Source organism: Pempheris klunzingeri, chromosome 19 (assembly GCF_042242105.1).
Source record: "Pempheris klunzingeri isolate RE-2024b chromosome 19, fPemKlu1.hap1, whole genome shotgun sequence".
Taxonomy (NCBI): domain Eukaryota; kingdom Metazoa; phylum Chordata; class Actinopteri; order Acropomatiformes; family Pempheridae; genus Pempheris; species Pempheris klunzingeri.
The window spans coordinates 12,231,404-12,247,326 of NC_092030.1; the positions used below are offsets into that span (position 1 = coordinate 12,231,404).

The window sequence follows — 15,923 nt, forward strand, 5'->3', positions numbered from 1 at the left end:
AATAAATACATGTAAATGTTTGGCACGTTATTTCCTGTAAACAAAGGAATTTTTTTTTTTAACTGAATCTGTTTCTCTGTCTGTACAAGAATGACCAAATGGCACAAATCCATATTTCACCTATGTAAAGTGTCTCTGCAGGATTTAAGCAGCTCGACTGGCCGTGTTGTCATGTTTACACCCAGGAGTCCAGTGGTGGAGGTTTGTTATCCATGAGGCCCACTGCAGGCCTGCCAGCTCTGATGAAGTGTTTTCTCTCACTTATCGCCTGGGTCAAGAATATACATGAGTCAATATGCATGACAAACCAGTTACAGTGACAGTTACAAACACAAATCTCGAGAAAGAATAATCCTTTTAAACAAAATCCTGCAAAACAAAAGTGGTACCTTATCTGCTTCTCTTCCATACCATAATGAAGTCAATTTTATTGAATAAGGAAATAAGCAAAACAACTTCTCTCTGCTGTCACAAAATGTTTTAGATGTATTATTATATTCAAATGACAGATTACCTGGAGGGCGTCTCTTTCCACAACAGGTGCTTTTCCATCTCCAACTCTATCATTTGGCTCTAAGGTGGAATATACATCTGCAAGGGAAAATTACAATCATTTTGGCAGTAGACCTTATGGCAAAGATGTAGCAAGGAGAGTCTGGGAAATATATGAGGAGAGAAGAGGAACGGATGTAAATCAATTTCTAGGGAAACCCTTGTGATGAGTTTGGAAATTGGGAGTTCAGTCATTTTAGAATAACACTATCTAAAATAAAGAAACAAAGAAAAGAAAAATGGGTTCCCCTGTATCCAAGAACATTTCGCCACAAACAGGTTCATTTATAGGACCTGTCAGTGAGCTGGATGTTGATTAAGATGTTAGCTAGACATTTAGTTAATCTTGTAACTAGCTAACCATAAACTTAAATTCTATTCTAATAAATTTAAATGAGAGAGGTAAAAAAAAAAGGCCTGGCTTCATAGCTTTTAGTCAGAGGTTGACAAGACTGTGTAGTCAATACATGTGGCTGCATTTCTTTTCCTTGTATCTGTGTCCTTGGTTTTTAGAGGAATGCTGCTCTTCTACTTCTATCACTCACTTCTATCACTTTACCCCAAACATCTTTTTCTGAAACATTTCACTGTAAAACCATATCATTACAAATGTGCTATGTATTCTACCCATCAGCCCCAAACCAAATTAGAATAAACAACCTGAAAAAAAAAGAAAATAAATAGAAGCAGTTCACATTGGCTGGAACAAATGAATGTTTGCTTGAAAAGTAATTTCAACAATGAATCGTTTAGTGTGTTGAGCCTTAATAAAGAACTTCAAAATATTCCACATAGTCACTCGTTTCAATATGTATGTATTGAAATATGTATACTGCAGATATAGCCTGATGATACATAGTGTGCACCTATTGACCTTTCAAGTGAATTTTCAAAAGGACACCTCTGTTCATGTAGACTGAAACAGCAAGAGAAAAAAAGGGGAAATGCCATTAAATAATTCACTGAGAGTAGTTTATATCAATTCCCCTCCAATTTATATTTCAAATCTTGTTTAAGTTATGCTCATAATTCATAAGGAAGCCTGAAGAGAAAACCCCTGTTTTAGTACAAAGCTAGGGGTCGCTCTTGACGTGGGAAATTGGGTGCCCTTTTTGGAATAATGTTCAAATGAAATGTGACTGGTGATGCGTGAGCTTGCCCTGCCTCTGGGAGAGACTGTTCAGGCTAATAAGCCAAGTCTGTGCACTGATAACCTTGGCAGCACATCGTTGGTTTAAGGCTATGTTTCAGAAGAATATGGTCTGGGACTGAAAATGGCCATTTCTTTGTCCCTGGAATGACAAGAACCACAGTATGTTTAAAAGCAATTCTTCTACCCTGAGCTAGAGGACACTTTTCTCATTTAGATGATGGTTTAATAATATTTGCAGAGGGAATGCATGCAATGATTTGCTGACCTTGGTTTTTGTCCATGAGAGGCAAGGTGATGTCATCGCTGCCTTGTTTTCCACTCTTGGATTTTTTAGTCACTCCGGCAGTTGGTGGCTTTAAAGGGCAAAAAGGATTACGTTACTGGATGACAAACAGAATTTATCTTTCCTTGTTGTTTTAATTTTATAAAAAGGGCATTACATTAGTTTTGATTAGCACTGAGTCTTGGACAGTAACACATTTTTCATTTTTCTTCATGAGTTGGATGCAACAGGAGACTAAACTCTTAAATTCATCGATCCTTTTTACACCTCACACAATTTTGTGTCCTGCTCAGTGGCCTACACACGCAGATTCTGTTTTAAATGTCAGGAAATAGTAAGAAATACCTTAAAGTGGCTCTTGTTCCAACCTGCCTTGTTCAACATGTTTCTCAGGTCCTTGTAGGCCCATATTGTCTGCAGCACATGGGAAGCCGCCTTGGTCTCCCGTGCCGATTGGCTGACAACAAATCATTAGACACTGTGGCAAACGACAGATGATAGCTCCAAGACAAAACTGTCCTGATGACTAAAATCTATTTCGGATTGCCCAGGGATATGATGCTTATAATATCATACGTTATTGCGATGAGGCTATGTCAAAAGTATAAAAAGATATTAAGCAGTTGCAGCAAGAAATACCATTACACCAATGCAGCTTCGTCTGTATTTGTTTTTCTTATTTTGAAAGAAGACTAATATTTTTTTAGCCATTTTCCTCTTTATTGTGCAGTTTATTTTGGTGTATTTAAATACCTTGACTTGTTGATGGCCACCAGTTTCTGCACAGCATGACCCTGTATGAGCGCTCGGGCATTCTCTGGGCTATCTGTGATGATCTCATGGATAGTGTTCAGAATAGACACCACCGTATCTCCATCAAGATTCTTTGCCGGGTGCTGCTGCCCACATGGCAGGTTACCGACAAGGTCCCTCAAAGCATAGCTCCCTGTAATGACAGAGAGAAAGCATAGCAAAAGAAGCACAAGCGTGCAGGTGTAGAGCCATGTGTATGTAAATGGGAGTTACAGTCCAAGCCCCCATACCTATAAGGTCTTTATTCCTCCTGTCCATTGCCAGGTTGCGAAGAGCAATAGCCACAGCTCGCACCACTTTGTCCACATCAGAGCGCAGCAGCTCCACCAGAATAGGGAGCCCTTTTTCTTTTCTCACTGTGGCCCGAATGTAGCTGGACCACTGCAGGAGGAAACACAAGATATATAACAGCTGATGTTTCAGGGACTGTCTGTCACTATCTGTGATTCTCCTTACTACCCACTCATTTTTCACTCTTTTTTTTTTTTTTATAAAACCAGTCATATCATTACAAGTACACTATAAAATAAATTGTCAACTATACAGTGATTAAGAACTAAATTCTACTCTCTAAACTGCTCTCTTCTACAGATCTACATATTTTCAAACTCCTTCTTTAATCAGAGTGCCGACTTCGAGTTGTCCTTAAATCATAGTGACACTCATTGCACTGTATAAATTAGCAAATCACATTATTTGACAGGCCTATGGATCAGCTTGGGGTACATAGTAGTAAAAGTGATTTTTGATCATGCAGACTGATGTCAATCTAGAGAGTGCAATTAGATTAGGATGGTGAACCCCACACCCCCCTCCTTCTGAACAAATTGAGCATTGATGTAGCCCCAGAAACCCAAAAAGCCAAGGAACACAGTTAACACAGTTAACAACCCCTGTGTGAAGTCACAAGTGTAAGAAATAACTAGCAACTACTCCATCCACTCACAGCCCAGTGTCCTGCAGAGAGGTTCTGCAGCGCCCCTGCGGCTGCCTCCAGGGTGTTGTGGTTGTGACTGCAGGTGAGTAGAGAGAGGTAGAGCCTCACCACCTCTGGCTGGTACAGGAGCTCCAACCCTTTAACAGAAAAGCAGAGGAAGTCAATTATGAGACTCAAGCGATGACAAAGTTCCAGTGTGGCCATCGGTAGACGTAAATGATGGCACTGTGTCTTTAAGAATTATCTTTAAGTCTCCAAATCAAATTTGTTAATGTTGTCCCACAGTTTCACCTATCTGAGTTAGGTCAAGGCCGAAGAAAAACATATAGATGAATTAAATGAAACTACGCAAGAAAATTACAACTCTGCCAGACTCCTGCAGAGATTTTTTTGTACTAAGCGAGTGGAGGCTACTGGGCGGCTGACAAGTTGTATCAAGCTAACCCAGGACATGCTTGTCATTCTGAATCGCATTCACTGGCTGGAGTGTGGGAGGCTTGAGTTTACTTCTGATCTCTGTTCTAACAGCAGCCAGATCCCCATATACAGAACTCAGCGCTACAGTACTATTAATATAATATACAAAAAGGAAAAATAGTTTTACCAAATAAAGATTTATCGGTGTCTGTGGGTCATCCAGTACCTGCCAGAGGAAATGTTCTTCTTCTAGATTTGTCCAGATAAAAATGTGAGCTGTCTTTCACTTGGTGGGTTATTTTGTTTTAGTAATGAAAGTTACCTCAAGTGGTGCAGGTGCTGATGTGTGGCTTTGCATTTAAATGAATTCGCTTTCAGGCCATGCCAGCATCATGCATACAAAGCAAACAGCACAGAAAGCAGGTACTGATTCTTGATTACGTTGCTGTATGATGATGGTGATGACAATGATAAATCCTGCATGATGATGGTGATGATGATCATAGCAATAAGTCTAATGTGTAGCTTCCTTATTTCCAAATGTCACTGTACATCATCCTGCAGTCAGTATTAGTATTTATACTGACATAGAAATGCGATGTTTTTTGTGAAGGGGCCATTACTTTTTTCAAGTTTATACCTTTCATTTGTTCTGTACGTTTTGGTAAATCCAATGTGCCGTATTTTCTGTCCAAAAATCCATTTTTCCAACCTGTACATGACAGATACGTACATGCGCACAAACACAAACACCAGTTTTCATTAAATTAATACACCAACAGATAATGCCAGCAACTTTTAATGTGGTATTGAGTCACAATACTACTGCCATGAAATGAACCTGGAGTACCAAGCAGACTGACCTTGATTGAACCACTCCTCTGATGAATACAGTTCAAGGGGAAAAGAAGAAAGATTGTCAAAGACTTGATTATGTTGGAAAAGGAATCAGCAGCAAAAAACACAGAGCTCCTCCATGTGGTGAGACATATGGGGACTGACAGTATCAAGCTAATGTTTGGCTCAACGTGGCATTTGCCAGTTTTCACACAATTGGCTGAAAGGCTGGCATTGGTGGATAGCCATAAAACTTAAACTCATCACTGCTCCTCCATTAAGCTTCCTGAAGCACAAACTGTTGCAGCATGTTATTTACCGTATATCAGATGTGGTGTAACTATTGGCTTATATGGGTGATACCAAAAGTTTTCACAGCTTAAAACCCTTCTAGCTTGTTAAATCAAAATCACATAACTGATGTAACAAAGTACAAAGAAGCCTTTTCAATTTTGGACGCTGCTATCCTCCCGCAGAGCAAAATATATCATCAGCTCCTGCATGTGTCGGGTTATGAAATATTCACGCTTTCAATGTGAAACTCATGCTTGAAGCCAAGACATGATGGAAGTAAATGAGAAATTTCAAACAGACAAAGTGGGTGGTTTATAGATACACTTGTTACACTCCTTAATCGACACTTAATCTAGATATAAAATCTTATATATCTAGATTAAGTGTCGATTAAGGAAATCGATCCTAGTGAAAATTTCAGAATATATGTGGACTGCAATGGGAGGAGACGAAGAAGGAAAAAGCACGAAGAATGAATAAAATAAGTTTACAATAGTTTACATTCATACACTACAAAACCTTCAGTAAATGACTCAGTGCTTGAGAAATCAGTGCATCTGTTTTGGTAGTCTGAGCTGCAGAAACGTTGCTATTTTAAGCCCCTTTCAGACTGTAATCTCAAGTAAAGTCTTAATTTGCAGCTTTAATTGGTACAGGTGTCTTCTCTAGTATGAGAAACACTAAGATACAGTAGATGTCCCCACACATGGGTTTTGAATTGTCACTGAGCAAATGAATCAACCTGAGAAAAGGAATGAAAGTTGTTATACAGATCAGAGACAAAAAAACATTTTTTCAGTCAGAACCAAAACTGAAATAAATCAACCAGTAATGATTATTGTGATGTCATCATGGCCTGCTGACCTTTGGGTCTTTTCCCGCCGAAACAGTCAGGCTCATTCTTCTTCTTCTGGTGTCCAACTGACTTCATCAGGTGACTGGCATTGGGTTCCTGAAATCGTTCCATCCCTGATATTTCTTTATGAACGTGATAGGACAGGTTTCGCAGGATGCAGACACAGTTCTCCACGGACTAAATGGAGGACAATAACACAAGATTTCCATCACAAAGTAGGCACGATACAGCTGTTACAGGTACAATCATACAGATGTTTACACTGACCAATTCCTCGGTTCAGTTCAGTGATTTTTCAAAATCAGAATTCTGACAATCAAATGCAAATGTGTACAGACTTGGACTTGAATGTGATGTTAAATCAGTAAATAGGTTGCACCTCTTAGGAAAAAAATCAATTCCAACTCTTTATTACAACATAGTCTTTAAACAACAGTCTCATTAAACAGCATTTATGCTTATGTTTAAGATTATGTCTTTTTTCTACAAACAAAAACTTAGGCTATCAGGATGTGAAAGATGCCATAATCAAAATTCTACCTATAATGGCTTTAATAAATGATAAGATGTTCAGAATGTTCAGTCTCTAAATTCAAGTCAGTGTGATGACTTCAGCGACCTTATTGTCAGTGTCTTTGTTGACAACAGCTGACTGAAGGGCATGAAGGAGCGCATCCACCAGCCCCTCACACTCCCTCAGCCTCTGTCGAGCCTCTGCCCCGTCTGAGCTGACGTTCCTGCAGAAACAACCTTGTTAGCAAAGCTGCGAGAACTCTGCCCATCACAAGCCAGCTTTTAGTACCTAGTGTCATTTGTTCCAAGAGCGTAGCAAAGGTTACCTCAGACATCCAGAGGTGTTCTTGAAGACTGTGGTCCACTCAGCACTCAGCAGTTTGGAGGGGTCGACTGAGTCTCTCCTCCAGCCTGAGTGTGGGATGATGATCTCATCGGTTAGTGTTTGAAGCCCGCTGTTTATGACCATCATCTTCAGTGGCTCATGTGAAGAGAGGTTCCACAAAGTGCCTGCAGGGGAAAGAATTCAGAAGCTGTAGAAATAAAAGGAGAAGTTGCAGGTAATGGTACCAGGGAGAGTCAGGAATTGAGCTGTACCTGTGGCTAACTCTTTGACCTCCATGCTGCTAGACTTCCTCAGTAGCCTGACTAAAGCTTGGATGCCATCACAGTTCTTGATGGCCATTTTGTTATTATGATCTTTTCCGTAGGATATGTTGCGCAAAGCGCCACACGCCTTGCGGTGGACCTCAGCTTTAGGATGATCCAGTAATTCCACCAAGATCGGCACCCCATTCAGCTGGCGCACCTCCTGCTTGATGCGGTCGTTCTCATAACACAGGTGCTGCAAATAGGCGGCTGCATTGGACTTGACTGGGTCCATTGGGTGGCTGAGCATCGAGATTACCTCCTGCAGGTTGGGGTCTCTCCAGCGGGGGTCTCTGCGGATGCTGTCCAGGCTGACCATGCTGTTGCGTTTGTGGGGGAACTGGAGTGTCTGTGCTCGGCACATGGCCTGGAAGAAAGGATTCAGGTTGCTCTCCAGTTGGGCCATAAAGGCGTCATCATAGCCACCTCTGAAGAGACGGAGAAAGTCATGCATGCATGTTGGGATCAGGACAAAAACCAACCACCAAAGACAAAAAGACTCCTTTGGACAGAGCCAATCTAGTTGCTTCCCTCTACTTCATGCTAAGCTATATTAACCATCTCCTGTCTCCACATAGGTATGAGAATGGTATTGATCTCCTCATCCAATTATCAGCATGGAATAATAAACTTATATCCCAAAACACTGAACTAGTCCTTTTATATTCACAGGTTAAATGAAACAGTTTGGATGGCATTTGTCTAATAAACTAGGCTTCAGTGAGTTTAACAGCATAAGTGAGTTGCTTGTATCTTCTGTAAACACTTCTGTCGCTTTATATTTTCTACTGGCAGGCAATAAGAGAATCTCCTTAGTTATCGACTTTGCAGCAGGCTGCCATCCCGGATTGATACCAGCTGCTACTTAGCTATTGTCCATCTGTCTTTCTATTGTCCAGGCTGACTCACAGGTCTGTATGAGTTTAATCTTTATTACTATCACAGCAGATCCTCTGTGAAAGAGTGTTTGTTTGGATGTGGTTGTTACTGTGGTTGCACATAGCACTACACACATTCTCAAACTCTTTCCCTTTCTTTAATTTTTTTATCTGTTCTTTTACATGCTATTCTGAATTTATTGAATCTCTGTCCACATGTCAGATTTTAAAACAAAATGGCAACTCAGTAGGATTATTAGGCAAATTTGGCACGACATGAGGAAAAAACGTTAATTTTAGTATGTTTTTTTGCATTATGCATATTTTCATTCTTCATTTCACTGTCATTACTAAATTATTTAAATATAAATAAAAGTAAAATATAACTTGTTATGGTACAACACAGAGTTAAATTGGTTTGGTTTCAAGGCATCTGGCTACATTTATCTCCCATGTAATATCTGTTGTAATAGTGTTATAATGATGACATCCTGTTGTCAAAGGTGCACTTTCTAGTGGTTGTCTAGAAGCCTTTGTTAAAGGTGATTTTATTATGAGGGACCATATTGATTATGTCAGTGATACCATCTGAGCATCCTTTACCCTCCCGTCTGCTTTCTTTTGCATGAAGATACATTTTAAAACTGATTTTTCAGTGTATTTTTAGTGACTGAGGGACAAAGCAACGCATTTCAATGTGAGTGTCTGAGTACATGAGGGAACTGATCTGTATTTGACCCTACATCTAGGTGCCATGAAAACCACAAGAGTCTTTGAAACTCATTTACTGCTATACAATTTCCCCTGTGGGATCAATAAAGTTTGATCCAATGTATCACCACCCTCTTACCTGGTTCTAGAGGGCTCCCTGAGGAGCTCCATGGTGGTAATTGGCCTGAACTGGTGGATTCCACCCAGTGTTGGATAACTGGCAGCTGGGTGGTCAGACTTCATGTCCAAAGGGTTTTCTCCCCGTTCACTGAGGCCATCCTCCTCTGTCTGGCTGCTGAGGCCTGCGGGAGCGTAGCTGTCCCTGAGGAAGGGTAAGGTGTAGTGAGCCCCAGGCTGGAAGCTCTTGGCAGGCCAGTAGCTGTGGAGGGTAGCGCGGGACAGGCTTCCATACCCAGCACATAACTCACCCCCGATGCCTCTGTAGCTGTCGGGGAGGGTGTAAACTCTGCTCTGCCTGTCTGGGTTCACCGGCTGAGGTTCCCCAGACTGCGGTATCACCTCAGGTTGTGGGAGTGCTGTAATGGTGCTGCTGGTCGTTGTGGTCGGTGTAACAAACTCAGAGGGTTCAATGTTTGCTTCAGGAATAGGTTGCTCAGTTGGAGTGTTATCTTGAACTTCTGGAGTTGGTGTGAGATCAGGTGTGTCTAATGTCTGGAAATTCTCCTGCTGTGTTTCTGAGGACTCTTGGGTCTCACTGGTAGCCTGTTCACCCTCTTGTTCCACGGCCTTGGACTCCTAAAAGGATTGATGTACCACAAGTATTATCTCTCCAGTCTAATCAGAATCTCTGTTCATCTTTAAAATCCTATTTGTCTGAAAGGTCTCAGGTTTCCTCTCTCTGATTAAATGCCACCAAATTGGTGTGTTAGCGGTCAGGCAGGAACTATTTGGTCTTAATTTACTTAAAATAGACCCAAAATGTTTCTGATACCCACAGTGTGTTGAACTCCCATCCAAAGTGTGCAGGCCACCCCAGCTCATTTCTCATTGCGATGATCAATCATCATCATCTCTGCACTTCCCTGGCTTTCTGAGCCACCAGTAAATAATGAATTCTTCTTTCCTGCCAAAGACTAATGAATTCCCCTTGTTGAAAATGAGTTTAGATTGGACTCTGATGAAACAACTTAAGGTCCAGCCACTGTTTAGAAGCAGAGTAAATTGCTGGAAATTTAATTGTCTTGTTTGGACAAGTGATTTTGATTTTAACTCTTTCTTTTAGCAGCGTGTGAGCAAAATTATTTAAATCACAAAAATATGTAAATATGTAGCAGCTCAATGAAGCAGAACCTAATTGCATCAATTTTCATGGTAACATTACCCCAGAGGGGAATTTCTTTCTCTGCCTGTTAGTGAAACTGAAACTGAGTGCTGTAGCCCCGTCTGTGAGGAGAGCTTTACAGGGTCTTAGATGGATCATGCAGGAGTTTCAGGTGTCCAGATTTATATGAGGTACCTCAGGTGATTGTTTTCTGTGTGTGTTACGAGGCTATGGAAAATTTTCTGTAGGATGCATATATGTCCATAGGATCATGGTTTGGGATCTGCCAAGAGGTGCCAGTTCACCTTGAGCAAGGCACCAAACCCCTATCTGTGCTATGCTATGCAGCTGCCCCATTACTCTGCCATTTCTCCATTAATGTCTATAGATCCTGTGTGTAAGTGTATTGTAGGCATGTGCGTGAGTAAATCTAAAATAACAATAAACACAATGGGAAAAAATCTTTAAGGGGTTAAATAAAAAGTAATTCCTCTTCTCCTTTAACAGAAGAAGTTTCAAGAGAATCTATGGAGTCACGGAAGTGGCACATAAAAGAAAATTGCATGCTGCGTAAAAATAACCTGAAGAACTTGAAAAGATTTTAATGTCTTCTTTTACGTCTCATCAAATGTAAAACCAAAGCAAACTATTTAAGATACCTTCCCATGTGTCTTTTGCTGGCTGCTTATATTTTGTAGATCTTCTGTTTTCTCATTCCTAAGACTTATTTTAGGAAGCCATAGAAAAAAAAACATGCCAACTTAAGCTATACGTTCAAAAGCTGTATAAAAATGGAGGAAAAGCTTTCTTTATTTCTTTTGGAGCTCATTAAATGATTCAAAACTTTGTTAAAATAAACTGTTCAGTGGGTTATGAATGTGACCAAACATGAAGCTATGAACCTCAGTGTCTGTCTGCTGCGGGGTGTCGGTCTCTGTGGAGCTTTCATTGGTTGAGGTCATCACAGAGGCGATGGAGGTGGGCGTGTCCAGTTCGTCATTGGCGGATGGGTTATCCAGAGTCGACTCTTTAGCCTCCTGGGACAAAGTTAGTGGGGGAGGCAATTCTGAATTCTGCTCCTAAACCACACAGACAGAAATGAGTAAGGCACTGTCACTTCTCTGCATTAGTTCAGCATCATTTGTGTATTATTATGTGCATAATGTTTATATTATCCAACATCATGGCAGCACACTATGTCGTTAAGGCCGTCTCCACATGATAAGGGAGCTGCACTTAATGCAACTTATTTCCTATAATACAATTTGTATAATGTGAAACATGATGAAAAATGCCAACAAACAGACTTATTTTCAAATTAGACTAATACATGTCTGGGAAATGAGAGACATTCTCTGTGTGTTTAGGCCCTCTGGTGAGCAGCAATCTAAATGGATCTGTCCATAGAAAAACAATAGTCAAACTGGTGCAAAGCAGTTCTGCTTGTGATCATGTGATGGCAGCAAAAAAGAAATACTGAGGGATATAATAGAGGATGAGTGATACCACTTACCACTTACTTATCTTTTTGTGCAGACTTGGATAGCTTTTCTCTATCAGATAATAATTGTTTTAAAGTATTGGTATAACAAGTAGAATTCATTCCTTATATACTAGAATCATTTGATATGTGCATGTTTGATTGATGTCTTAATTACATGTGCACCGGCGTCTTCTTTCATCTATTTTTGGCCTTAGTAGGCAAGTCCTGTTTAAATTTGCTACAAGCAAAATTTTAAATGAAATCATCCAGCTTCCTGTGCACTTGTTGAAACTTTTGAAATGATTTCAGGCAGCAGATTTATTTGTTTTGATCTGGACAAAAACTGGCAGACAAGATCGAACAGGGAGGCTTTCACGGTTCAGACTGTAGCGTAAAAAAGAGGTGACAAAAAGTAATTACAAAGAGAGCAGTGTTTGGTAATAAATCAGGATGGAGTAAAGCAGTGTTTCCATCTGCACTGGGCATCTCAGTTACAGTTCAGTAGGTTCGACTGACAAAAACATCATACAGGAGATGAAATGAAATATATGTATTATTGTCTGAATCGGCCAAAATGATATATAAGTTCCTTCAATTATTTGCTAAAATTGGCCATTTCATAGACATATGTTTTGCTTTAATCCCTCTTAACAGATGTTGACACTCCCCATTGTGTTATGTAATCATGTAGAAAAGGACACCCTTGACAGAATACAGCAACAATATAATAGGATTGGATGTGAGCAGTCAGTGACTGCCAAGTTATTTGGTGTGACTCCTGATTTACCACCACTGACTCTTGAATCAATAACCCAGCTGCTGCTCCGGTAGAACATGTGGATATTTCTGCAATTTACACTTGTTTACTTCAAGTAGGACTTAAATTCTCCATTCTTTTCAACAAAATGTTTCATTAACCAGAGTGGATTAATTATTCAGCATCTTGGTCTGAGAAAGAACTGGAGGCAATACTTGACTGTAAACACATTTTATGCTGATTTTCTCCCAAACTCCACATTCATTTCAGTGTATGTACAAGCATTTGCTTCACTGCTCTAATGATCTCCATCAATATCTGATGACCTGATACATTTTTTTCAGTATTGAAGGCCTTCTGATTGCAGCAGTTGAATTTCTCTGAAATGTAGAACATATAATAATAACACAAGCAGCCTATCAAAACATTAAGCGCTATAATTGAAACGTTTCATTGTGGAGAGAACAAATTCCACTATCATTTAGGATCAATTTTCACATGGCGAAATATGACACAAATGCACATAATGTCACCTGATATTTATCACTCAGTAGCACGGACACAATACGCTTGAATGATCTACTGAGATAAGAAAAACCAAATAAGCTGTTAAATCTCCCTGAACTCTCTTCTTTCTGAGGCTGCGGCATTACACCGAACAAGTGCTGAGAACTCAACTCCACTGCATTAAATCAGGCTGCAGTGAGCAGCAGACTGAATGTGGAGGGAGAGAGCTTGATTCGCTTTTCAAACACCTCACCAAACACAAGAGCCCCTCGTATCATGTACATGCACCCTGATGTACAAAGTGTGTCACAGGGACGAGGAGATGAAAGGGTCACACAGGAGAAATGGGCAGCAGGGAGACGATCCCGGCTTGGACACCTCTGGGGGATGCTGATTGGATATTGTTAGGCAGCATAAATGAACGCCTGGCCAAAAGACAGATGGGGTACTACTGTCCTCTACAGACAGCTTGATTAAGGATTTGGAGGACGATAATAGGCTGGACAGGGGCCTGTGTGCTGTCCCCGTCTGATTCCAGCCCCAAGGAAGGCCAGGCTCTGTGAGTCAAAGCTCATTTAAATAACTCACTGCACCATCACTAACTAAGTGTGCTCACAGAGCCAAATAGGTCGGGATGATGGTTCTGAATTTGACTTTGCTTCAAAAAAAAAAACGAGGTATGGTATATAGATGTTAGGTGCAGCGATGCAGGAGACAGAATGACATGATTAGCATCTTGTTCCCGTCAACTCTCAGTATTGAGGCCAGCTGCAGCCAGGGTATTATTTTGGGAGACACAGAGCCTGATCTAATGCTGAGTGAGTTCAGATTTTGGTGACCAGCTCAAGGGCACAACAGGCACAAGCCATGATTCAAACTTGTCACAAATCCATTTCAGGAAGAAAATGTGATTTGAAAAATGGGCAGTCTTGATTTGCAATCAAATCAGTGGGGCAAAGTCATTTTGTAGTGACCAAACTTGAGAATAGATAAGCTTTAACAGGCAGTTCGTATTCATCAAACTGTGGTATTGAAAGAGTAATGCTTCCACTGGATAATAAAACATGACATCAGCCCACTGATGTCAGAAGACATTAGTCACAACTTTGTCACAACTCATCTGCCCTCCACTATCTGTTGAATCAGTGATGCTCATATTGGTCACTGCAAATTTACAGAATGTGTCACAGAACGTTGTGAATCGAAATAGCACAGAAATGACAGATGCATTAAAAAACTCTTCTTATTTAAGATTTGTTTCCTGCAGAGGCACAATTGTCTATTATGCAGAGGATCTTGTTCAGACATAATTCAAGCAGGCTGGTCTATTTAGAGAAAATACCGCAAATGACAGGCCAAGAAAAAAGATATTAATTCCCGAAGTTTCAGTTTGGAGCCTCATCTCACTCCTGGTTGTGCTCTGATCCTTAAATAGTTAAATGCTGCATGGTCAGATTTAATGTCTCTCTGATACATCATGGCAATACACTTACCAGAGTGTGTGCAGCATTTCCCCCCTGGAGGGACAACCTCTCTTCATAATGCAATCAAAGATGATCCCCCTTATAAGCTTGCCTATGCATTTGCACACATGCACAGCCATGTGCGTGCACACACACACACACACACACACACACACACAGACATGCACACACACACACACACACACATACACACACTTGATGAAAATGTTAGCATCATGTCCCCATGCACACAAGGAGACTGCACCGAACAGCAGCGAGAGGCAAGGAGGTGAAGCGACTGATGCTTCCTTCATTCATCATTACAGAGGCAGAACGCAAAGCTGTGGAGGGCTACAGTTCTCTGCAGAAAGAAAAAAAAACTGATAGGCAAAAAAAAGAGGGAGGGTACAGAGCAAATAGAGCCATTCCACCACACACTTACCTCTTTCACTTCAGCAGGCATTGCCAAATCTTTTCTGCTTCCCCACAAATGATGAACAAGATGCGTCCCCCAGTGAGACGTCTGTTTCTCTGCTGAATTTTTGCCTTGACTCTTCCTTTGAGCATTTGAGGCAGTTCAAACATGAGCAGCCATCCTTCCTCCCTGCTCTCACTAACACACGTCCGTTCTCTCTCTCTCCCTCTCCCTCTCCCTCTCTCCCTCTCTCTCTCTCTCTATCTCTCTCACTCTCTCTCTGCCTCTATTTCTCTTTCTCACAAACACACACTAGACGCACCATGCACACATTTGCTCAACACAGACGTTCCCTCACACACACACACACACACACACACACACACACTAAGAAGCAGTGAACGCCAGGCTCTCTCCCTCATCACTGCGCTCTTCTGATGTGTGCTGCAGTTAATGTGTGCGCTATTAGCAAGGTGCTGAATCAACTGTGTGATGCTGAGCCTGTGAATGGCTTAGGTAAGTGCAGATCCCTGCAATCCCTGTGCTCTACCCATATTTTCTGGCAGCCCTGGTGCACAGGCAGAACACACACACACACACACACACACACCATTCCCCGTGGGCTCACAAGCAGATGCAGCTGGAGCACAGAGCAGCCCGCACTTGTTCAGCCCTATGTCACCCATGTGAAGCATAATAAAGGGCGAGGGATGGGGGGAAAGGAGGGATGGGAAGGTGCGTAAACACTGTATGCAGCACCAGGCAGAAAGACACACTCCATACTGAACAAATAGCTTTGCTGTGCAAATTGTACCCAACAAATCAAGCCCCTTTTTACCAGCCATCACTGTCTGTCCACGAATCTTCATTCAGCACCTGCTCAATTCTTTGTCATTTGGTAGAAGCATAAAAATAAAACAAAAAAAAGATTTTTTTTTTATAAATCTCCTGCAAGCAAGGTAGGTAAGTGCCCCACCTGTCTTTTTAGATGTCGGCGCTATAAAATGCAGCTTTACTCACTGTAGTTGTCTTTTGTGAGCTTCTGGCTCTTTTTCGATGTAACAGGAATTGCATCATTTTCAAAGGAGTCTAAGATCAGCGGAAGTGGTCTGAAATAATCACAG

The 15,923-nt window shown here is 41.1% G+C and overlaps 1 protein-coding gene across 1 annotated transcript; it reads right to left on the reverse strand.

Annotated features, from left to right (window-relative positions):
- Positions 1 to 175: 175 nt before the first annotated feature.
- arvcfa (ARVCF delta catenin family member a) lies at positions 176 to 14,910 on the reverse strand. Its single transcript, XM_070850447.1, has 16 exons — positions 14,827 to 14,910; positions 11,077 to 11,253; positions 9,032 to 9,648; positions 7,253 to 7,731; positions 6,982 to 7,165; positions 6,762 to 6,879; positions 6,151 to 6,319; positions 5,019 to 5,036; positions 4,796 to 4,867; positions 3,748 to 3,875; positions 3,032 to 3,182; positions 2,742 to 2,934; positions 2,334 to 2,445; positions 1,971 to 2,058; positions 515 to 591; positions 176 to 268 (listed from the first exon to the last, which is right to left on the reverse strand). Exons 1-16 carry the CDS (start codon positions 14,845 to 14,847, stop codon positions 176 to 178), a joined length of 2,697 nt encoding a protein of 898 aa, XP_070706548.1. The 5' UTR covers positions 14,848 to 14,910.
- Positions 14,911 to 15,923: the final 1,013 nt, after the last annotated feature.